General features: G+C 26.3%; 2 protein-coding genes across 2 annotated transcripts; one reads left to right on the top strand and one right to left on the bottom strand.

The window, feature by feature from the left end:
• Positions 1 to 794: 794 nt before the first annotated feature.
• LOC135923283 (Golgi reassembly-stacking protein 2-like) lies at positions 795 to 13,064 on the bottom strand. Its single transcript, XM_065457947.1, has 9 exons — positions 12,928 to 13,064; positions 12,496 to 12,576; positions 12,253 to 12,456; positions 12,121 to 12,207; positions 11,943 to 12,073; positions 9,927 to 10,038; positions 9,263 to 9,614; positions 2,202 to 2,414; positions 795 to 1,638 (listed from the first exon to the last, which is right to left on the bottom strand). Exons 1-9 carry the CDS (start codon positions 12,988 to 12,990, stop codon positions 1,412 to 1,414), a joined length of 1,470 nt encoding a protein of 489 aa, XP_065314019.1. The 5' UTR covers positions 12,991 to 13,064; the 3' UTR covers positions 795 to 1,411.
• LOC135924865 (uncharacterized) lies at positions 6,125 to 6,880 on the top strand. Its single transcript, XM_065459990.1, has 2 exons — positions 6,125 to 6,397; positions 6,438 to 6,880. Exons 1-2 carry the CDS (start codon positions 6,161 to 6,163, stop codon positions 6,846 to 6,848), a joined length of 648 nt encoding a protein of 215 aa, XP_065316062.1. The 5' UTR covers positions 6,125 to 6,160; the 3' UTR covers positions 6,849 to 6,880.
• Positions 13,065 to 25,335: the final 12,271 nt, after the last annotated feature.

Below are 25,335 nucleotides of genomic sequence, written 5' to 3'. Positions count from 1 at the left end.
TTGATTAACTATAGTATATTATTTTAATAAATTAATTTGTCATCTTTAATTCTTGTTCATAATAATGGCTTGTGTTTTAAAACAGATTTTAATGTGGATAATTTTTGAGAATAAAAAAATTAAAGAAAATAGATGCGTAATTCATTATATTCTTAATAGTTTAGTTGTGCAAATCCCGGAAGTGTTAATAGTTTGTTCCCGCGCAAAAGTGGTTTAAAACTCATAAAATTAATTTTAAACTTGCTAGTTAAATTATCTATGGATTCGAATATAAAAAAAATTGTATTTGATTAATTATTGGGTCACTTTGTGCTGGCCGAACCCTTAACCCTTTATTTTAATCTTCATCTCCCAACCCTATCCCATTTTTATTCGAAGGATTCAAATCCGTGCAGACCTATAAAAAATTAGGAAACAAGTCAAGATTTTGATATTTATTTCAGCGATATCATCACTATCTATAATTAAAGAAATATTATTTATAAATAAAAAATTTAATTTTAAATGACATCTCTCAATTCAATAAGGCGTTCTCTTGCCAATCAAATTTGCGTAGAAATCGTCTAATGTCTTTTCATTGATATTAGTGAAATTTGAAAGTGATATATTTTTCGAATTCTGAAGGGAAAAAAAACAAAGCGTTCCCTTTGCCAAAGGCAGCTCAAGAGAGCCATTAGTACTGATTTCGGTAAGCACACAAAAAACTCCTCAGATAAGACTCATTTATTTTATTTTTTTAAATATCTCGTTAAAAATAATAGGAAATTAATTATAGATAATAAATATAGATAACCAAGTAATTTATAATATCGATTTTATAACATTTAAGGTAAACGTATTTTATCCAAATTACAATTATATCTTTTGAAATGACACTTTGCGTAATAGTAGTCGAAAACTTCGATCCAAAACGTCAAAAACAAGAGCCAAAGAAATATTAACTAAGCTCCGAGATTTCATGTGGGTAAAAAAAAGTTTTCGTTCTTCTCAGCCGACCAGATCTCCAAGACTTTTTAGCTAAAATCTTGGATCCGCCCAATTTTTAAAAAAAATTGCGTAAATCGAGGTTTTCGACAACGCTAGGCCATATATATGAATGAATAGATAAAATGATTTAATAAAACGATAAATATTTTGGGTATAAAAAACAAAAAGATTTTCAATCCTTAATAATAAAAAAAATAGACAAATCCAAATTTTTATGATAGACATTTTCTCTAAAAGATATGAAGGTTGAAATAAATTTAAAAAAAAAAAAATTTTTTGATTTTGGGAATTTGGTTATATAATAAATATAATAATAATAAAAAATACATCGTAAAAAAAAAGTCAGCCATGTTCAGTGTCATAATACCTAAAAAAAAAAATTTTCATATAAAACCACGGAGATTAACATTATAAGCGTAGACGCTCAATAGGAGGTGTATTGGGATGTGGGCGGAGGCATGGAAGGGCGATGCTGAGGAATATTCGGATCCGGTTGGAAGTTGATTCCAGCATATGGATAATTAGTACCTTGAACGAAAGAGGGACCAGTAGCATGAGAGGTAATAGGGTTATAACCTCCCGGAATCTGGGGGTTCGATGTGGCAGGACCGTTATAATACGTAGGAGGAACTTGGTATTGTGGGTAATGAGCTAGAAGTATTTTTTTAAAAAAAAGGGAAAAAAATTTTTTTTTACTAAGAACCAATGAATTAATTAAGAACTTTGTTTCAAGGAATTATAAATTTTTCAAGCGTTTAAAGGGAGAATATTATAACGTGTTAGAGTAGTAAATATTATTGAACCCTGGTTCAAAATTAAGTGGCAATAATAAAATTTACAACTTCGCGTTACTATCACGACACTTAAAAGAGATAGGTTATAATTAACTTATTTGTCGCAATTCGATTTTAATAGAGTGCTTTCTAATATCTCGTCATGAATTGACTAATTTAGCTACGAATTTAATGAATAAATTGATTCGTATGTCCAACCATTTAAACCGGAATTCATATAATTCAAAATGTGTTCATTTAAAAGAATAACATATGATTCCGAAATTTAGTTACTAACATGCAACTTGGACACTTAAGCTTAATAATATTAATATGAAATTCGTAACCAATTTATTCAAGTTAAGACAAGGTATAAAATACATAAAAAGGGCTCAAATTTTTAAATATTCCCTTTCAAGTAAAAAATAAATTTAACATTACCGTTATTATCGAAAAAAGGTCTGGGTTGGAAAAGCTGTGGTTGTTGATAAAGCGCGGTCGAAACGGGGAACATTGGCGGTGCGTTTATGGTCAACGGAGGGAAACCGGCCGGAACGTTCAGAGGTGTGGCTCCAGAGGGTTCAGATTTATTGAAAGATTGAGCGAGGGAACGAGCGTAAATATTCTGAGCATAGGGATTTAAAGGAGTGGCAACTGAATGTTAAATTTTTTTCATAAAAAAGTAAATATATTAATTGTATTTTTTTTACAAAAATGTGTATTTTGAATTGAAAAATAAATGCGAATTGAAAGTCGTGTTCTACCATTAAAGGACAAGTCAAAACCTGTCTTTCTTTATAATCTTGTTTAAAATAAGGTATCCAGAACCAGGGTTTAACATTTGCTCAAAATTCAAAAATCTTCACAGATCGTTGCTCTTTTGAAGATCAAAATATGCGAAGATTTTTTCGCTAAAAAAAATTTTGAGCTTGCTCAAAGAAGATTTTTGAGCAAAATAAAAAATATTTTTTGTAAAAAAATCTTCTATAATTTTGAGAAAATATTTTGAGAATTTTATAATAAAATAAAATCTTTTGTAAGGAAATCTTTATTAAAATATTTTTGAAATTTTGATCTTAAAATTTTTTGGTAAATTATTTAAAAATAAAATTTTTGATATATATTTTTTTTTATTTTATTATGTTAATGAAAATATTTTTTTTGAATAGTGAGAATTGGTCATTATACCGACTGCATTTTTTTTAATATTTGGAATAAGTAATAGTGATTATTTTAAAAATGTAATGTCATAATTTTAATGTTTTATATTTAATGTAAACTATAAAAGTGACAATTGTCATGATACTCATCTCAGAACCTTTAAAAATAATTATAATTAAAAAAGGCTAGTTGAGCATGTTTTGAGATGGTTTCAGTGATTGTAAAGCATATAAAGGTGACAATTGTCATAATAACATATGTTTTAATTGGAAATAGAGAAAAATGATTATTTCAACATGAATTAATATAATGTGTAAACTATAAAAGTGACAATTGTCATAATATTCATAACAGAACCTATAAAAATAATTTTATTTTTAGGTATTAAATAGGCGAGAAAAAATTTTTTGAGCATGTTTCGAGATGGTTTTAATGATTGTAAAAATTGTCACAATCGTTATTTTTGAACTTTTTTAAAGCAAGTAGATAAAAATTTATTAAATATAAAATTAAATGTGGATGTACCATAGAGCAGTGACAATTGTCATAATCGTTATTTTTGAACTTTTTTGAATTTTTTTGAAGCAACAGAGTAAAATAATAAATTGTAAACATGTTAAATTGAAATTTAAATGTGGATGTACCATAGAAAAGTGACAATTGTCATAATCGTTATTTTTAATCTTTTTTGAATTTTTTTGAAACAAAAGGGTAAAATTATATATTGTAAACATGTTAAATAAAAATTTCAGTGAAGATGTACCATAGAAATGTGACAATTATCATAATTGTTATCTTTGAACTTTTTTGAATTTTTTTAAAGCAAATAGGTAAAAATATATATTGTAAACCTGTTAAATTAAAATATCAGTGAATATGTACCATAGAAAAGTGACAATTGTCATAATCGTTATTTTTAATCTTTTTTGATTTTTTTTGAAGAAATTATATATTGTAAACTTATTAAATTAAAATTTCATTGAAGATCTACCATAGAAAAGTGAAAATTGTCTTAATTTCATTTTTAATCCCTTTTAAATTTTTTTGAACTTACAGGGTAAAATAATAAATTGTAAACTTTTTAAATTTAAATGTGGATGTACTATAGATAAGTGACAATTGTCATAATGGCCATTTTTAATCTTTTTTGAATTTTTTTGAAGCAAAAGGGTAAAATAATAAATTATAAACATCATTAATTAAAATTTAAATGAGGATGTACCATAGAAATGTGACAATTGTCATAAACGTTTATTTTAATCTTTTTTGAATTTTTTTGAAGCAAAAGGGTAAAATTATATATTGTAAACATGTTAAATAAAAATTTCAGTGAAGATGTACCATAGAAATGTGACAATTATCATAATTGTTATCTTTGAACTTTTTTGAATTTTTTTATAAGCAAATAGGTAAAAATATATATTGTAAACCTGTTAAATTTAAATTTCAGTGAATATGTACCATAGAAAAGTGACAATTGTCATAATCGTTATTTTTAATCTTTTTTGATTTTTTTTGAAGAAATTATATATTGTAAACTTATTAAATTAAAATTTCACTGAAGATCTACCATAGAAACATAAAATTGTCTTAATCGTCATTTTTAATCTTTTTTAAATTTTTTTGAACTTACAGGGTAAAATAATAAATTGTAAACTTGTTAAATTTAAATGTGGATGTACCATAGATAAGTGACAATTGTCATAATGGCCATTTTTAATCTTTTTGGAATTTTTTTGAAGCAAAAGGGTAAAATAATAAATTATAAACATCATTAATTAAAATTTAAATGAGGATGTACCATAGAAATGTGACAATTGTCATAAACGTTTATTTTAATCTTTTTTGAATTTTTTTTAAGCAAAAGGGTAAAATTATATATTGTAAACATGTTAAATTAAAATTTCAGTGGAGATCTACCATAGAAAAGTGACAATTGTCATAATCGTTATTTTTAATCTTTTTTGAATTATTTTGAAGCAAAAGTATAAAATTATATATTGTAAACATGTTAAATTAAAATTTAAATGAGGATGTACCATAGAAAAATGACAATTGTCATAATCATTATGATCATTTTAGAATTTATTTGGTGAAACGAGCAGGTTTTTAGCTGAAGCCCATCCATGGGCGGCCTAGCTTAATAATTTTAAAAAGTGCGAGCGAATCGGTTACAAAATTTTAACAATTAGCGGGCTAAAAAATTTTAACTTTAGTTTATTATTTAAAATCTATTAGGTAAACATTAAAAAGAATCTATGAATATAATTCCCAGGAAATAAAATTCCCATTTTTTAAGATATTAAAAATTACAAAATTAGTAAAATAGTCACTATCTCCAGGTCTCTTAAATCTTTCTACATCTACATGTTGGTACCAATTAACATTATATTGTTTATTATATATAATCTTTTAGATTTTTCCTCACAGGAAGAACCATCTTATTCTCAAAATATTTCAAATTCAGTTTTATTTGGTATAACAAATAATTCTTAACCCAATCAAATAAATTTTTCTACAATAAACTCTGATACCTATCATAAATCACAAAAGAAATATAGCAATTGGAGTCAGGAAAAAATATAAATAGCCATAAACAGAATAAGAGGCCATCCGTCAAACTCCCTCCTTCAAGGGGGAAAACGTATCGGTTTTGGGTACCATTACAGCAATGAAAATTAAAAAAAAATTTGAATTCAATTAAAAAAAAAATTATATAATACTTTTTTTTCAATCTGGTGCCGCCTCGCTGGCACCAGAATTTCATTTTTTTGAGATTTTTATTTTCTTTAATTCATAAGGCAAAACATTAAATAAAAATAAATAAAGGAGGGAGAGAGAGAGACAATGGGAAAAACGAAAAGAAAATGCATTTTTTATATCTTCATTTAACATTTGATTTTTTATAAATATAAAAAAAAAACATTAAATAAATGTATCCCATCCAAATTTATAAATGGGGGTTTTATTTGGCCTCAATAAAACAATTATTTTATTCATTTTTTTTATTTTATATAACATTAATTCCTGATTTTTTATTTCAAAATATAATAAACAAGTGAAAATAAAAATAAAAGGAAAAAACAAGAAAGTTAAAATTAAAAATTACAAAATTTTTTTTTATATATAATGCAAAATAAAAAAAATCTCAAAGATATTCTAAAGGAGCATTTTTTAATCGATTCTTCTATCTTATCCTATTAGGTACATCAGTCCTTTTCCCATTATACAAATTCACAATGAAATTACAAAAAAGTAATATTGTAATAGGTGATTTTTTTGCTTCATGGCTAGAATGCAAAATGGAGCTGGAGGAAATGGATAATAATTTATCTAAAAGTATGTTGGAATGTTTAAACATTAGAGAAAGCTATCTTTTTCAAAATGACGCATTTCGTAGTGCGATATATATGGATCATAGATTCCATTATGAAAATGGAAAATATCCTTTGGAAGAAGATAAAATATTGGCCAGGGTAAATTAATAAATTTATAATATACATCTTTTTATTTTAGGAACATATATTTGCAACTTGGAAACAATTGCAAGCTATTGACCCTCATGAAGAAAATACAACTCTAGTTATGCCTTCCACTAGTGATTATAAAAAAACAAAACTTGACCTTTACATTGAGCGTGATTGCAAGAAGGGACCTATATTTTATGAATTATGTAATAGCGATATCAAGCTAAAAATAAAATCGTTATTATACAACAAAAGATTGCCATCCTCACAAGATATTTTGCAATATTGGGTTTCAAGAAAACACCAAGATGCAGAATTATTTAAATTATCTCAAATAATTCTTGCTGCTCCTTGCACCCAAATCTCAGTTGAGAGAGCATTTAGTGCATTGGCACTAACTGTAACCTCTCTAAGGACAAGATTAGACAAAGATATACTTGATGATATTTTAATTATATAGCTTAATCGTACATTGTTAAATAATGTGATATTTTAAATAATTATTTATATAACCTATTTCATTATAAAGTTATTGTTTACATTGAAATTTTAATAAATAAAAATTCATATATATAACTGATTTAGATTTTTTGTATGAATAGTATAATCAGAGGGGGGCGTATTTTACTAGATATATCCAAATAGTAGTTTCTAAGATCTAAAATTGATTTAAAAGATTAAAGAAAAAATATTTTTAAATTTGTTGTTCCCAAAAATATCGTGTTTATATTGATGCATCTTTCTAGTTCAACTCCGTTCTGGTTGGCTCTAAAAATTTAACATATATGATACTATTATCATCTGCCCAGAGGTTTAAGTGTTTCCCAACAAGATCATATTAACCTAATTTAAAAATAATGGATATGACTATGAGTAATGTGATAATTTCAAAATATATATATTAAAATAATTTCAAAAGGGAGTTGAGAATTAGATATGTCACTTATCTATGGTACATATTCACTGAAATTTTAATTTAACATGTGTACAATTTATTATTTTACCCTTTAAGTTCAAAAAAATTAAAAATGATAATTGTCACTTTTCTATGGTAGATCTCCACTGAAATTTTAATTTAACATGTTTACAATATATAATTTTACCCTTTTGCTTAAAAAAAATTCAAAAAAGATTAAAATAAACGTTTATGACAATTGTCACATTTCTATGGTACATCCTCATTTAAATTTTAATTAATGATGTTTATAATTTATTATTTTACCCTTTTGCTTCAAAAAAATTCAAAAAAGATTAAAAATGGCCATTATGACAATTGTCACTTATCTATAGTACATCCACATTTAAATTTAAAAAGTTTACAATTTATTATTTTACCCTGTAAGTTCAAAAAAATTTAAAAGGGATTAAAAATGAAATTAAGACAATTTTCACTTTTCTATGGTAGATCTTCAATGAAATTTTAATTTAATAAGTTTACAATATATAATTTCTTCAAAAAAAATCAAAAAAGATTAAAAATAACGATTATGACAATTGTCACTTTTCTATGGTACATATTCACTGATATTTTAATTTAACAGGTTTACAATATATATTTTTACCTATTTGCTTTAAAAAAATTCAAAAAAGTTCAAAGATAACAATTATGATAATTGTCACATTTCTATGGTACATCTTCACTGAAATTTTTATTTAACATGTTTACAATATATAATTTTACCCTTTTGCTTCAAAAAAATTCAAAAAAGATTAAAAATAACGATTATGACAATTGTCACTTTTCTATGGTACATCCACATTTAAATTTCAATTTAACATGTTTACAATTTATTATTTTACTCTGTTGCTTCAAAAAAATTCAAAAAAGTTCAAAAATAACGATTATGACAATTGTCACTGCTCTATGGTACATCCACATTTAATTTTATATTTAATAAATTTTTATCTACTTGCTTTAAAAAAGTTCAAAAATAACGATTGTGAAAATTTTTACAATCATTAAAACCATCTCGAAACATGCTCAAAAAATTTTTTCTCGCCTATTTAATACCTAAAAATAAAATTATTTTTATAGGTTCTGTTATGAATATTATGACAATTGTCACTTTTATAGTTTACACATTATATTAATTCATGTTGAAATAATCATTTTTCTCTATTTCCAATTAAAACATATGTGAAATAAGTATTATGACAATTGTCACCTTTATATGCTTTACAATCACTGAAACCATCTCAAAACATGCTCAACTAGCCTTTTTAAATTATAATTATTTTTAAAGGTTCTGAGATGAGTATTATGACAATTGTCACTTTTATAGTTTACATTAAATATAAAACATTAAAATTATGACATTACATTTTTAAAATAATCATTATTACTTATTCCAAATATTAAAAAAAATGCAGTCGGTATTATGACCAATTCTCACATTTACAACCTATTCAAAAAAAATATTTTCATTAACATAATAAAATAAAAAAAAATATATATCAAAAATTTTATTTTTAAATAATTTACCAAAAAATTTTAAGATCAAAATTTCAAAAATATTTTAATAAAGATTTCCTTACAAAAGATTTTATTTATTATAAAATTCTCAAAATATTTTCTCAAATTATAGAAGATTTTTTTACAAAAAATATTTTTTATTTTGCTCAAAAATCTTCTTTGAGCAAGCTCAAAATTTTTTTAGCGAAAAAATCTTCGCAAAAAATTGATCTTCAAAGATTTTTTCCTCAAAATTTTGGGCGAAAAAAATCTTCAAATTTTTATTTGAAGATTTTTGTAAAACCCTGTCCAGAACTCCATCGATAAATTCCCTATTAGAGGTGGCTGGTGCCTGTCCCAAACAATGAGAATTTTCTATCGATTTCAAAAAAAAAAAAATTAAAATTTGCGATAAATACTACCCGATGCTACGTAGACAGTTCCTTTGTTATCTACGCCATCTTTCGTATAAATGTGGGGAGGATGGATGGACCCAACGTTCGAATTCGAAGAGGGGAGACTGTTAGACGAGTGCGACATGTTTGACATCTCCTCCGAAGAATGTGGCATGTGAGACGGGTTGGCAGAAAGATGAGTAGTATTCATTTTGTCAAAAACATTGGAAAAAGTAACTGCTGAATTGGCATTGTTGAGGAGATTGGAAGGAGACGGTGTGGCCTGCTGATCGAATGTAGGGGTCGGGGTAACGGATTCAGGCGCTATTAGTACTAACCCATTACCATTCAAAGAGAGGTCTAGGTTTCCTTCGAATACCTTCGAATTTAATAATGATAATATTTTATTTTAACAATGCAAGTTATCATATATATATATATAATAAATAATATTGATTTTTATATTTGGAGGACATCTGTAATGTCGTAATTAAGGGTAAAAGTGACATGGATAAGACTGCCTCTCTTTTAAAGAAAAATATGATTTTGATCTTATCAATTAACAAATAGATTAACTCCCCAACACAGAAGGGACGTCAAAACTTGGGTATCATATAAGGGAAGTAAAATATAAATTTACGACAATTCTTGCATTAAAAATTGTAACGTCACGAATGAAAATATAACTGACTTCATTATTCCTAATTTGCGCCTTCTCCCTCAAGGCGGGGTCGATGGGGTGCCTCTTGATTTCTTGGTACGGAATGCGATGCAAATAACCGTAACCGATTCCACAGCCCAAACTTTTTTCGAGGATTAAAAAATAAATTAATTAATTAACGCATTATTATCATTTTGTATATTTAGTGCAATACAGTATTCATCACAAGAGGTGGATGAATATTTAAAATCATTTATAGCACACATTTCAAAAATTTTTTTAAAAAGACTTGACTTTAACCAAATTTTTTTATTCCAGCATGGTGTTTGCCACTCATAGATCTGTTAGGACCCAAAAATCTAGCGTAAAACGTTTTTAGGGTTCGGTCAAACCAAGTGCAATGTTTTATTAACTCAAGGGTCTGGCAACCTTACACAATTTTATAATGAGCCAGGTCACCACAATACAGAATGGTTCCGGCTATGTTCATCTCTATATACTATATATTCCGACAATTTTAAACTTTGTATTAAATTTGCGCTCAATACGTTATATACGCGTTAGATATATGTTAAAGCAAAACGAAACTGAAAAGGTTAAATAATAACGATACTATTATAAACGAAGGATCATAGGTTATAAGGAGCCACAAATATAAGAGATTTGAATGGCAAATTCCTAAGCCAGAGTCATTCTATTTGGAATCAAACAGATCCATATTCCAATTTCGATAAAAAATTGTAGGCACCTTACATGTTATGTATATGTGTGTTCTAGTAATATCTGAAACGAAATTTTAGCTCTTTTTAGTAATTAAATTACCCGAGACAATGCGAATTAAAAGGCACAAAAATTCGGATTTTTTTTTAAAAAAAATTGAATTAATTCGAATATTTAACTTAAATATATAAACACCACTATATCTTTTTTTATCAATTTCGCGCTATTCTAATTTTTATATTATCCAGCCACGAAATTATTGATTGATTAAATATTAGAAATAATTAAGCTTCAGTAAAAGATTTTAAAAAAAAACCGATTTTTATAACCTAAAATCCTTATTATTCCAGGAAATATTATTGATAATAAGCTTTACCCATGTGATACTAAAACATATATAACGCGCCTACAAATTTTGGTCGAAATTGTGTACCTAACAATTTTTTGGCGAATATAGAAAGGAATATTCTTTAGGATTGCAAGTGAGATGGGCAATCTTTCTTCCTATCTTACTCAGGTAAGAAAGTGCCTCGTGACCAAATTTCCAGGAATTGATGTGACAAAACAAAAGTATTTAATAGTGTTTAGCTCTGAATATTTATTCGTTATTTTTTTATTTCCCCCACCGAAAGCATGGTATGCTGTCTCTCCTTAGAGTGGAATATTATATTGCTAACTGTGTTATGCCATTGGTGAAGAGAATCATCAGTGTAATGGATGATATCCAATTTCATCAACTCTGATGTTGTAAAGAGAACAAGTGTAATGATAACGATATCGAAACCAGTATGAATATTGATTAATATTTTTAATTGGTAGGAAGATAGGTGAAGACCGATATTTTTGCTGAGAATAGCTTCAATTTATTCATACAATTTTAAAATTAGCAAACGAAAGTGAATTAATCTTTATGGTTGTCAATAATAAAATACAATGCAACATCTATTAAACAGAAAATCCAAATCTTTTGACAAACATGAAGAGGGGGAGAGGGTGATTCAATACTGGCATCCCAGAGCTTAAGGGAAGAATATAGACATTTATCTGGAAGAATACATAAGTTAGATATTCAGTTTGTTAATAATCTTGTGGATGAGTTCTGTTATTGAAAGATTTAAGAGTGAACTAATAAGTTAACCAATAATTATATGCCAAAATTGATTGAGATGGAATATAATTGTAACTAGATTGAACCATAAAGTGTGTACTATAACTGATTAAATTTTAAAGACCTCTATACACTACAACATATTTTAAAAAGTTAACAAAATTCTCTTTAAAAATAATAATTCCAAAAATTTAGAGAAAGAGAATATTCGAAGTTACCTTCCTTTGCCACCCCAATTTTTATCGGGTGTTATCATGACCTCCCTACATTCATCACATTTTACATTGTAGACAAACAGTTTCAGAGGTCTCCCTTCATGGGACTCAATCACATTATAAAAATCATCTGCCTATAATTTAATAAATTATTGTGCTTTAAAAGGTTAATAATGGTTACCTCGTATAACATGGTATCTGCACCTATGATATAATCTGAATCAGAAATCAATCCAGCTCTTTGAGCAGGAGAATTTGGTTCTACATCCTTAATAAAAATTTTAAAATATAGATAAACTAAATAAGTTTTTACCATAACATGCCAAACATTTTCATTTGCACCTTCAAAAGAGCAAAATCTGATGCTGACACCCAAAAGACCTTGCCCACCCCACATTGTACTGGGAGTTATCTCAATATTTCTCACCTTTTTCATCTTGCTATTGTAAACTATTAATTCAATTGGTTTTTCTAAGTTTGCCTTTAATATTTCTTTGAATGTGTCATCATCTTTATTCTGATACAAATTATAAGATACATAATATTACTAATTTACAAGTCTGGTATTCTCAACTGCAACAATAAAATCAAAAAAGGCATCCAAACCAGCATAATATCCTGGGGAGTTTTGTTGAACCTATAATTTGATACAAATATCCATTATAATATACTTATTATAAAATAGAGCATATAAAATTACTTAGTTTAATAATGCATTAAATAAAAAATTACCCTAAATTAAATGAACTAGCTTCTATGCTAAATAAAATAGTGGCTGCATTCAAGTATCTTACTTCTTTTTAAAATTCTAAATAGTAATTTTTAAAATATAAAAATAAGTACACTTTTAAGTGTATTTAAAATTATCCACCTCAAAATCATAAACCAAAAGGGTGCACAAGTTGTTTTTTTTTAAATACTAAAATTAATAACAAAAATTAAGCCAGTCTAAGATACGAGTTTATTTGTATATAAGTGTATAAAATACTTTTAAAACATGATATCCCTCAATACCACCACCTGGTATTTCCAAACTTTGAGAGGCTCCCATATGATTCTCAAAAAATATATTTGTAAAAAAGCGTGTCACCGTTTTGAATGATTTATATGTCTCCTAGAAAATATAAAAATATACTTTGCGACGTTAGATAGAACGGTCTCTTAAAGAAAAGTGACATAGATAATTTAACATTTAGGCTAATAAGGTAGTAAGTATTTATATGATGCTTGATTTAAGCGCTAGGTCCTCTAGAACAATGGTATATTGCTTAAAAATTTGGCGGAGGAGGAGGGGGAGGATTTTTAAATAAATTTATATAAAATTAAATTTTTTTTATTACGAATATGAATAAATTTTTTATTTGTATTATATTTTAAAAATAATGTCACAAAATTCCAGAGATATCTATAGAAATTAAAGTATATATAAATATGAATTTAAAAAATTTCCAAAAATCTTTCATATCTTAGTTTCCTATGGACTATATTTTATGAAAAAATTTCTTTCGCGAACGATGATTACTTTTTCATATTTTGATACAACGATCTGGAATCTAATCCATTATTAATTATGAATATTACATTTAACAAATTATTTATTTATCAAACTCCATCGATAATTAATCGTGTACAAAATCATAAGACAAAAACACCTATCACACATGGTAATACTGCATGATAAAGTATCCACATAGTTAAGGAATTTTAAATTTTTTATTAGGAATAACATTAACTATATATTGTCACCCAACAATCATTTCGTATTAAATTACTTGAATCTTTGGTTACATTATTTCTTCTTAGTTCATCACTGCTATATATATGTATAATGTATATATATGTAATATAATATCTTCAGTGGCGTATCCAGGATTTTCTTATAGGGGGGAAAAAAACCTTTTACCTGGCCTTCGGCCGGGTCTTATTTAGATATAATTATATTTCTATTTTTAACTATTATTTACTAATTCGTGCTTATGGATAGGATATTACAAGCCTCTTTTTTATTATTTCAAGTTAGGTATATTATATTTAATAAAGTTTTTTTAAATGTAAAGGTTTATTTATGTGTAAAGTTGAAATAAAGTGTAATGTCATTTTTTTTTAAAATTTGCTTTAAAAACTAGCCTCAGCTTAAATTCTCATACAATATAAGTAGAATATAATTTTTTTTATTGAAAATATTAATAGTAGTTAAAAATATTGACTAGAAAATAATTAAATTAACAAGTTTTTTTTAACTTCTTATCAAATACAAGATTTTTAATTATTTCGTTTGTCTTTGGAACCAAATCTCTGTGTATATTTAACAGAGCTAACCCATTTAGCCGAGATTCAGTACTTAGTAAATATGTTTTCAACCTTCTCAAGTTGGAAAAAGTCCTTTCATTCGTACATGTTGTAATAGGCAAACATGCAAAATTATAAAACAACTTCGAAATATTAGGAAATTGAGCCAAGGTTTCTTTACACCGATTGAGCGCATCAATAGCATGCTCAGGTAAAATAGCTAAACGTATAAATATTTATACCACAATTCGAATTCACTGATTAAATTTATTTTATTATCAATCTCATAGGAATAAAATTTTTTTAAATATTTAATTTTACCAATAGTGGCATTAGAAAATGAAGAAGGATCTTTGGGTAATAAAACTTGAAGATTGCTAAAGACTTGTTTTTTATCTAAAACCCGTACTTTTATTTGCTATAAAAAAGTATCTAAGAATGGGATGAAAATGGATATTTTATAATATTCTTCAGTTGAGCCAATATTTATTTTCATCTCAATAATGGCCTAGGTGCTAGACGAGGTTTAATTAGTATTATATCATAAAATTTAGCCTTCGATTCAACGTCTAGATAAATATTATGAAAATATTTATCTACATTCATTCTTATTGTATCTACCTGTTCATGTATATTTTGATTTTCCAATTATCCGCCAAATCAATAACTTGAACCAAATCTAAATTTGGTTTTTGTAAATTTCTACAAAGTAGTGAGCTAAAAATAATTTATTGATGCAACTAGCAGCAATGATAAACTCTGATTGATCAATTGAATTCAATAATGATATCGCTGCTAACGACACATTACTTTTTTCATGCTCAGCCTTATTTATAAATTATCGTTTGATTTTAATCTCTTTGACTAAATATTTTTCCATTTTATTAATATTTTTGAATAATATGTTGGAAAATTGATATTCAAATATTTGTAAAATTTTGATTGGTGGGGGAGGGGGGAATCTGGGGGGTGGGGGTAAAATTTTTATTAGCTTAAAATGATATTTATGAAAATAGTCAGATATTGCGATGGGGGAGGAATTTCCCCCTTTCCCCCCCCCATTGGTTACGCGCCTGAATATCTTTAATATAATCACTATGTAAAATTGCAATATAAGGATACAATCATATTAACGCATTAAGATTAACAAAATAAAAAGTTGTGAAATAATAATAACATAATGAAAATGACAATATTTATATCTCAACATTTCGAATTATAAATAATGAAAGAATTTGATCCAAATTTATTTAAATAATTTTGTCCACTTTTCAATTATATTTTAGAGTAATTATTAATTTGGTCTAATTTTTAATCTTACTAGTTTGGTTTTAGCTTAATAGTATATTTTTAAATAAAAGTGTGTTACAGGATCGATCGACATCTTTAAATATTTACCCACATACAATTTCTACATATAAAGTGTGTATGAGCGATTTGCCTCCAATTTATTTGAAGGGGGAGGGTTAAAATAAGGAGGGGGGAGGTACATTTAGGGAAAAATCCTTATTTAGATAAAAATAACTGATAAAAATATTTAAATGTATTAATAGATTATATTATTGCAAGAAAATTTTGGGAGATTACTTTTTCCCTATTGAAGTAATTTTTATAAAACAATATAAATACTTTTCATTTTTTAATATAAACAATAGCCCTTATTTACATTGCATAGCCTTAACTCCTTATGTGGTCCTTGATCAGCCTTCAAAACCGCGGCAGCGCGAAGCTGCCAATTGGTTTCCATAAAATTTTACCAAATATAGTTGGTTTGGTGTCTAATAAAATGAGTATTTCTCCTCATCTAATATAAACACTAACCCTAATCTTTGTCGCCTAGTCCTATGCTAGATTCTAACATATTCTACGAGCTTAATATAAGTCAAAAGTATGGCTATTTCGATCTGCTTCGTGCGGCCTTAAGTGTCTTTTATGCAGTGAGCTTGGTATCTAGTAAAATATAGTTCTTACTCATATCTAATAATAGGCAAATATTAACCGTAGCCCACATCAAGCCTTAGCATTAACAGCTTGGTAAAAAAAAATTAGTCAATAAATTAAGCCTTGCTCCTTTTATATTATGCACAATGACAATGGTACCACTAGCTTTTACAATCTCAGAAGGCTCATGAATTTTTTTAAAATTACATTAGAGTCATCTCCTATAAAATGCAGCGTCAACATAGCAGAAAATTTGCTGTAGGCAAACCCCCCTGCAAAATCTCCCCCCCCCCCTAAAATAATTCTACGGCCTTTAACCGCGATATTCGCCGGACAACGATGCCATAGTAATATTTAAAAAATCTTATAATAAACGATCCAACTTTATTCATAGCACATTTATCTATCCATTAAAAAAGAATATAAATATCATAAATCATAATTATCCCGCTTCACATGTTCTTCATTCCCACAGGTCCATTCTTCATTTCTCCCAGCTGACATCTTCTCCACTAAATCCAATATTTTCACTCCAAAATAGCTAACAAAGGAATCCTTAAAAACCAAACATGTAATGATCACATTTTCCATTATCCACAAGGAAAACTTAATTCCCCTGTCAGAAAATAACTGACATTTGATGTATTAAATTAAATTTATTTCTTCTTTTTTCAACAGCTACAACAATAATAAGCTACCATTTATAATCTCGCAAATTTACAATCTTTCAGGCCTATAGGTTAGAAAAACAATTTTTTTTGGTTGGTAATAATCAGTTTTGTTAAAGTAGTGTAGAGCGTTTTTTCAGTATAGGTAGCTTTAGCGCTCTACTTTAAAAAAATATACCAATAGCTGTAGTTCGTTACAAATATAGAAGTAATTGATACATATTAAATTATTTAAGATCATAATCTTTTTTATTTAATTTTATATTAAAATCTGCATTATAAAGCCAGTCAAAATAATTTGCATGTCTACAAAAATTATTACTGAAGATAATTTTAATATGACAAAGTAATTTCCCTAGAAATGATGGATATTCCCTTACCACAGGGTATAAATCTTATTATTATCTAACAAGACTAGCTTCAACGAGGAATTAAAAGTAATATCATAATGTAGCGCAATTCTTAATCTTTAAAATAAAATTTGAATCAAATTGTATCTATAATAGTTTTAGCGGTATATGACTAAATACTGCATTGCTAAACTGCATAGCTAAAATGCATTGCTAAAAAGCAATTAATCATAATCAATCATTATTTGATTATATAATATTTTTTTTTAAATCATTTTCAGAAACATTTTTTTTAATATACCTAAATTAATTTTTTTGGGGTATCGTCCCTCTAGTTCGTATTTTTTTTTTAATAGGTGTTTTGTCCTATTGATAAAACCAAAAAATTGCCAATATATTTTCAAATATATTGTTAGTTATTTTAATAGATTACCAAAGATATTGTTAGTTAATTAGTTAGTTAACTGAAGTAACTATCGTTGCAAATGTTGAATTAAAGAGATAAATAATAAATGTTTTTTATTTTCAAGAAATGTCAATCATATTTTTATTCTTTGGATAATATATTTTTATTGGAAAAATAATGTTTTTTTCAGTGTGTGATTTTTTTATATGAAATCAGTCGGAGATTTTATTAAATGAATTGTATATTTATGAATTGGAATTTGAATTATTTGATATCGATTTTTATGATTATACTATTGGAATTTATTAGATGAAAAATAAAGTGTAGTTGTTATAAATATTTTATTAGTAACGAACGACCAGGATTCGTGAACACTTATTAGGGAAAAAATAAGTTAGAGAAAAATATAAAAACTAAAATATTTAGAGAAAAAAATAAAACAAAAGAGTGTTTTATAACAATAAATTTCAGACGTTATTAATCAAGAAAAAGATTTTCTAGGACCGGGTTCCTTAAAATAATAGTAATTCCGTATATATATAAAGGTAAGAATTTTTTTTTGTATTATAAATTACACAACGCAATAGTAAAATTTTTTGGATTAAAATTAGAAATATATGAGATAAAATTTTAAATTTTGGGTAATTAATGAAAAAATGGCTTTTTATTTTAATGATAATTATAATAAGCATAATATTAATAAAATGGCAAATTTTAAGAGTAATTTTAATAAAAAATTTTAATTCAAACTTTAATAAAGTGGATGTGACCGATAATGTCATTACTGCAGTAATTTTTTTTGTGTTTTATGTAATCTTAATTATAATGAAAAAAGTAATAAGGAAAATAAAAAGAAGATCTCTTAAAAATAGAGAAAATGATAGAAAAAAATACAAATACCGAAAATTTAATTCCTAAAGTTTTGGTGAAATCTCCAGATATTTCTGAAGATATCAAAAATAGTTTAAATTTAATTTTGTTAGAATTAAAAAATTTAAATGGTAAAAAAAATGTTATACTGGAAGAAAAATCCGAGAAAATATTAGATACGGGTGACGTATTTAATTTTGCTCAAAATATTGACATATCGGAGAATAAAAATTAAAAATTAAATTCAATTGTGATAGAATTTAAAAACAAATATCTGAGGTTTTAATCGAGAAACCAGTAGAAATTTTGAAAAATAAAGTGTAGTTGTTATAAATATTTTAACTGTGAAGAGTTTTTTTCATAAATGTTCATACGAAGAGGTGGACCCTAACCAAAAATTGAAAATAAATATCAAATAATCAAATAATTTATAAATTTTATTTTTAGTTAATATTATTGGAAAAAATATCTATTTTCTAGCTTATTACAACTTAATTTTTATTTTTCAATTCCAAAATTTAACAAATATATATCCATAAGAGGGCATTAAATGCATAAATATGAAAATATATTCTTAGGAAACCAGAATAATTATTGAATAGCGCCTTTTATATATTTGGGTGTAAATACATGTGAAAAACCTAAAAAATTTTCAAAAAAATATAGGTTTTTTTGACATTTAATTAATGAGTAGGTTAAGAATCGAATAATAATATTAAATTTGTAAGGCACATATTGCTGGCGTTACTATTCATTTTTGGTTTATACTTGTATATTTAGGTGTTAAGCATTATCCCATAAAATAAAAATTTTAAATTATAATTCTTTTAAAAATATTTTGGCATTTTCCTAAAGTTAAAATAAATGAAAAGTGAAATGACGTAAAAAAAATAATAAACAAATAAATAATAATTTTAAATATTAGCCGTTAAAATTTAAAATTATTATATAATTATAAATCATATTGTTTTAAAAATGTCAGATTTGCTGCAATATTTAATTTGGCAAGCTGAGGCCGTGCCAGGCCCTTCTAATTGTCTCTATTTAAACTATATCTATAATTTTAAAGTAAAGACGATTGATTATCAATATACAATTGGTTACTATTTAGTAAACCAAAATATGGGTTTACATGGTATATAAGCTTATTACAAAATGGTCGGAAATTTTTAAGGGTATCGGTGGTGAGTTAAAAAGGTTATTAATTCAAATTTGATAAAAAGTAATTTTATAACCTTGTGTTGACATTTTTATGCACAGAACTTTATTCCCGCTCACCCTAGGAGGGTATACCAATAAGTTTCCGACCATTAGACAAGGGAAGCCTATCGAATTTACAATGCTTAGCAAATAAATCTATCGATCATATAGAGGGGCTTATCAGCCCTGTATAAAATTAAGTATTTGGGTTTGGCGGCCTATTACCCCCTATATTGGTGTTTTATTTACAAAAATATGCGTATTAATTATCAATTTATGATTGCTATATAATGTATTAGTGTCAAAAGCTATCAAGTATTAAAGAATATGTTATTCAAGGGGAGGTAAGGCACGCTGGTCGGGGCCAGGGAAGCGTTCCTCCTAGGCCAAGAGTTCCACCGATCCGACCGTATTATTGTCTTCGATTAGATTTAACGTTTCGTCGAACTAAACAAAAATGAACTTTTCAATTAATATTACTATCAAATTTGATCGAATATTTAGTAAGGGGTCGGTTTTGAGAACGGCATTCGGTCAATCATGATATTTTCAAAATATTTTTTAAGATAATGCTTAACACGTATAAACCAAAAATAAAGAATTTTCCTTTGGATAACACCAGCAATGCAGTTTTTTAGTCATTGGGCCTGATTCAAATCGTTTATCAGTCAAATCATGATACTTTTTAAATATTTTTTGGGATAATGTTTTACACCTAAGATATATAAACTAAAATTAAACATTTTCCAATTAATATTACTAGCAAATTTTTCCAATCGAATATTTAGTAAGTGGTCGGTTTTGAGCTCGGCGTTCGGCCAAATCATAATATTTTCAAAATATTTTTTGGGATAATGCTTAACACATTATTGTACACGTATAAGCCAAAAATAAAAAATTTTCCATGGATAACGCCAGCAATGCAGTATTTCGGTTTCAAATCGGTTATCAGTCAAATCATGATATTTTTAAAATATTTTTTCAAATAATGTTTTACACGTATTTATAGATAAATAACCCAAAAATGAACATTTTTCATAATATTACTAGCAAATTTGGTCGATCGAATATTTAGTAAGTGGTCGGTTTTGAGCTCGGCATTCGGTCAAATCATAATATTTTCAAAAAAATTTTTAGGATAATGCTTAACACCTAAATATACACTTATGAACCAAAAATGAAGAGATTTTGATTAGTAACGCCAGCAATATGTGCCTTACAAATTTTCTATTATTTTTCGATTCTAAACCTACTCATTAATTAAATGTCAAAGAAACCTAAATTTTTTAAGAAATTTTTTAGGTTTTTCACTTTCACCCAAATATAAAACATCGCTATCCAATAATTATTCTGGTTTCCTGAGAATATATTTTCATATTTGTACATTTAACGCCCTCTTATGGATATATATTTGTTAAATTTTGGAATTGAAAAATAAAAATTAAGTTGTAATTGTTTTATAAGTCGACTAAATGTTTTATAAGCTGATTAATGCGGTCGTTTAAATATAAAGTTATTTATTAAACTAAATATAAATATTTATTATTGTTCTCTTACCTTATATATTTATTATTTTTCCTTTTATTTTATTTTTCCTTCTTTGTTTTCAAAATCAAAAGACTTTCTTTTATTTTCTTTTTAACACAAGAAGAAAAAAATATACAACAAACAAATAATATATAAACAAATTTTAACATTATAATCTTTCCGCTATTATAAATTAAATCTAAATATATTTTCTCTACTACAATTAAATATACACAATATTTTCTCTCGAATCTACTCCCGACTATAGTATAAACTAGTAAATATATTTTTTTCCCCAATAATATTAACTAAAAATAGAATTTTAAAATTATTTGATATTTAATCTCAATTTTTTACGTGATAAAAAAATTGATTTAAAGTACATTAAAAAATAATGTTTCTGAAAATTATTTCTTTAAAAAAAGTATTATATAATCAAATTTTGAGTGATTATGATTAATTGCTTTTTTAACAATGCAGTATTTAGTCATATCCGATTAAATTGGAATTTTAAAATCTTTTGCTTTAAAATCTTAGAGAAAATTTAAAATTTTAAAAACGATTTGAAAATGTTTTAATTGAAAATGTTTTAAAGTTGACAACTGCCAAGGTCACGTAACAAACAATGTGTCAAATCAGTGTGACTTTTGGCAGATTGCCAATAATCTCATTTTTGTATTTTTTATGTTACATTAAAAACCAGATAATTGTGAGGCGTTGGGACTTAAGAAATTAATATTTTGCACTTATCCAATTTTTCACAATTAAAAGAACTAGATTTTAATTATTTAGTATATAAAACAATTTTTACTAAAATTAAACCAATTTTGTGTTGTTAATAGTAATATATTATATACAAAGTATATTAATTATAAGATTATTATTATTAAGATAATAATAATTAAGGAATAATAATTATTCCTTATATTTTTTTTTAAATGACTGAAAATATTTTTTTTGTTGCAATTTGTGTCTAATCTGTGAAATAACATATAATAAATTTAAAAATTACACTGTCGTGACGGCAGGCTTCCCCATTAATCATTCGTGAATGATCGTTATGCAATGATAATGTCTATTTTTTTTGTTTATCGCGTTAACATTTTATTTTTAAATTTATAAAAGTTGATTATTGCGAGTTATTGATGTATCGCGATTTTTATGTTATTTTTATTTAATATAATTTTATTTTTTAGTTTATAATTCGGATTTTCAGCACGATTATGAGGTTTATAATTTTTTTTTTAAAAAAAGTTTTTTAACTTGTTAATTTATGATTATTTTTTAAAATTAGATTCAACTTTTATCTTTCACAATTATGCTCAAACTCTCAATTCGATTCATATCACCCTTGAGACACAGAATGCTTAAAAAATTGGACTGGCTGTTTATTCGAGTCTCCAGAGATCTGTCTCATTTTTCCCTCTATGGTTTTAATTAAATGAGGCTATCACTTCCTAAAATGCCTAAAGTACCCAAGAAACATGAGTAATTATATTTAAAAATAGTGATTTATAGGTTTTGTTTTAAAAAATAGAAATGTTTTGGTTCTGATGTAAGGGCTCTTGTCTTATTGCCTATATTTTTTAAGAAACTTTAAAGTTCCGCTTGGCATATGTCCAAGGGAAGAGATGACGATCGGTGCAAAAATATAATTTGTGAATTTGGAATATTTCATTGTTTTTTTTCTCGGCTATATCAACCGGATTAGAATTTAAATTTTTTGGGAAAGAAGTAACGCATGTGAAGTCCCAAATTAAGGATTTCCCTAAAGACCAAGGCACGGAAGTTAAGCCATCTGGTATTAAGCCATCATCTAATGATAAATTTGTAGGCTCCAGGATATTTGGTATTCGGGCCCTGGTAAGAGAACGGCTAATAGCTAAATTAATTGCTGCATGCCTTGCATGCCTGCCTTGACTATATATACAGACCATGTCTCCCTTTGGAGTCAACTAAATTTTACATTTGATGCATATATGTGGTTGAACATTGTTACATCCAAGTCGATGGCCTATGGCAACTCTTAATTGTTCATCTGATAAGAGGTTAGGTTACGACTTGGTAATGCTTTCAACCATTCATAACCACTAGTACAGTCAGCATTCTGTAATAGTTGAATATACTCCAAAGGAAGGTTTGATGAGATTATTTTAAAAAGTTTTTTAATTAAAGGTTCGAAAATAGATTGGTGTGTTAAGATTGTGGGTAAAAAAGCTTCAGGTGGAGCTAAAGATACCCAGAAAAGGTTATCTTTAGGAGAGATAAAAAAAGATATCATGGCGTTATTCATCAAACGCGTTGTCAAAAATGAGGAAAGAGATATAAGATTTAAAGGATATAAATCTAAGCCACCCATTTTCGAGGGTAATTGGGAGACACCCCAATTAAAATCTTCCAATTTAATATTTAAAATATTTTCTAATAAACTTCTAAAAAATTTAAGAACACGATTAATAATTTCATTATTTAAAAAAAAGGAAGAAGATCTAAAAATATGTAAAATCTTTGGTAAAAATAAAATTTTTTTTTAAACAAAACCTGCATCATTATTTTAAAATATAATTACTCATAATTTTTGGGAACTTGTAGTCCCATCTCCGTTTTTATATAATATAATTTTATTTTATTTTATTTTATATTTGTAAAAATTTGTTTTTTTTTAAAAAAAAAAATGCCTAAAGAATTGGTAACGATTGGTATGAACAATTTGTTGGTGAGGCCAATATATTTGCTATTTTATGGATTTCCGCCTCTTCAGTGGCCGAAAATCAGAGGTTGAACCTTGTTAAAAAATCGAAGTCCTAAGTCAAAGGGAAATCGTTAGTCCAGGGAATGAGGGATATACCATCGGGGCGAATGTCGTTTTATCTGAAAGGTCTGATGGTTCGAGATGGGATATTAAATTTTTTGTATCGATTAATATAATAGAATTCTAAGCGGCACAACTGCAATAGTTGGTGAGGTTGACCTAAGAAATAAAAACTAGTGTTGTTAAAGTAACTAGTTATATTTTTGCTAAAAAATAACTGTAACTAGTGATATTTTAAAAATTGTAACTAGTAACTGTAACTAATTATATCTTTAACAATGTAACTGTCAAAAGTAACTAATTTAATTTTAAAATATGTATGTAGTAAATCTAAATAATATATTAAAATAATTCATTTTATATTTTAATATGTTGCGATAAATTTATTTTTAAATTAAATTTATTAATTTAAAAATTTTGTAAATGTGAACAATGATAGAATTTCCCGTCCAAATAGATTTTCTCTTTTCCTAAATTGTTAAATTTCTCGGTTTCTTAATTTTGCAATTAAATTCAACAAATAAACCTGTTTTATTAATATTATATTTCTTTACAAATTCAGCACAATATATTTCATTTCTCAAGTTGCTGGCAATATTTATATCAGACACCTGCAGAGGTATCATTTGTATGGCCCGACCCGGCACGAATTTTTTTTTCAAAAATTATTTTCGGCCATGTAACTTGAAACTTAAGTCCAAATTTCTTAGTTTATGCCTAATCTTCTGCGTCATGTCAGCCATTCAAAAAACAAATGTTGATTATAAGATCATATCTTATTACTCCTATGAAAAAATAAATGCAATCGAATCAAATTGCTATTATGTTGACCCCGTGGTTTACATATCCTTACGCCAATTTTTAATGATGGAGAAAAATATTTCAGGCCCGACCTGAATATTTTTTAAAATATATTTTACTTATTTTTGATTTTTAAAGCTAATAATGGCGATTTCAAATATTTGGTTTTATAATATATGGCCCGGGCCGGATATTTTTTTTATAAATATTTTGAAGCCCGGACCGGTTATATTTAAAAATAATTAAAATACGGGCCTAGCCGTGTATGACCGGACCTGTAGGACTGTCAATTATACTCTTGAATTTCATAAGTAATAAATGTATTTTTTAAAAAATTAACTAGTATAATTTATAAGTAATCCTTTAGTCCACGAATATAGTGGGTCATATACTTTGGTAGATAAATGAATAAAATCTCTTTATTCTTGATAGTTAGATGGACATCTATTTGTATTAAGATATTTTCCAGATTTAGATTATGTAAATTTAAATATAAAAAATATAATTTAAAATATACAAAATATTTTATCAT

This window comes from Gordionus sp. m RMFG-2023, chromosome 2 (assembly GCF_954871325.1).
Source record: "Gordionus sp. m RMFG-2023 chromosome 2, tfGorSpeb1-WG-v2, whole genome shotgun sequence".
Taxonomy (NCBI): domain Eukaryota; kingdom Metazoa; phylum Nematomorpha; class Gordioida; order Chordodea; family Parachordodidae; genus Gordionus; species Gordionus sp. m RMFG-2023.
Note: the sequence above shows the minus strand (reverse complement) of the source record. Positions and strands in the feature narration are given on the sequence as shown.

Bases quoted from the DNA above. Each gene is read 5' to 3' on its own strand.
- LOC135924865 (XM_065459990.1), top strand. From the start codon at position 6,161: ATGAAATTACAAAAAAGTAATATTGTAATAGGTGATTTTTTTGCTTCA. The intron at 6,398-6,437 runs GTAAATTAATAA...TTTTTATTTTAG, and splicing joins AAGATAAAATATTGGCCAGG to GAACATATATTTGCAACTTG.
- LOC135923283 (XM_065457947.1), bottom strand. From the start codon at position 12,990: ATGGGAGCCTCTCAAAGTTTGGAAATACCAGGTGGTGGTATTGAGGGA. The intron at 12,577-12,927 runs GTATTTTATACA...ATCAAATTATAG, and splicing joins AGGGATATCATGTTTTAAAA to GTTCAACAAAACTCCCCAGG. The intron at 2,415-9,262 runs GTAGTATTTATC...TTTAACATTCAG, and splicing joins AACTGTCTACGTAGCATCGG to TTGCCACTCCTTTAAATCCC.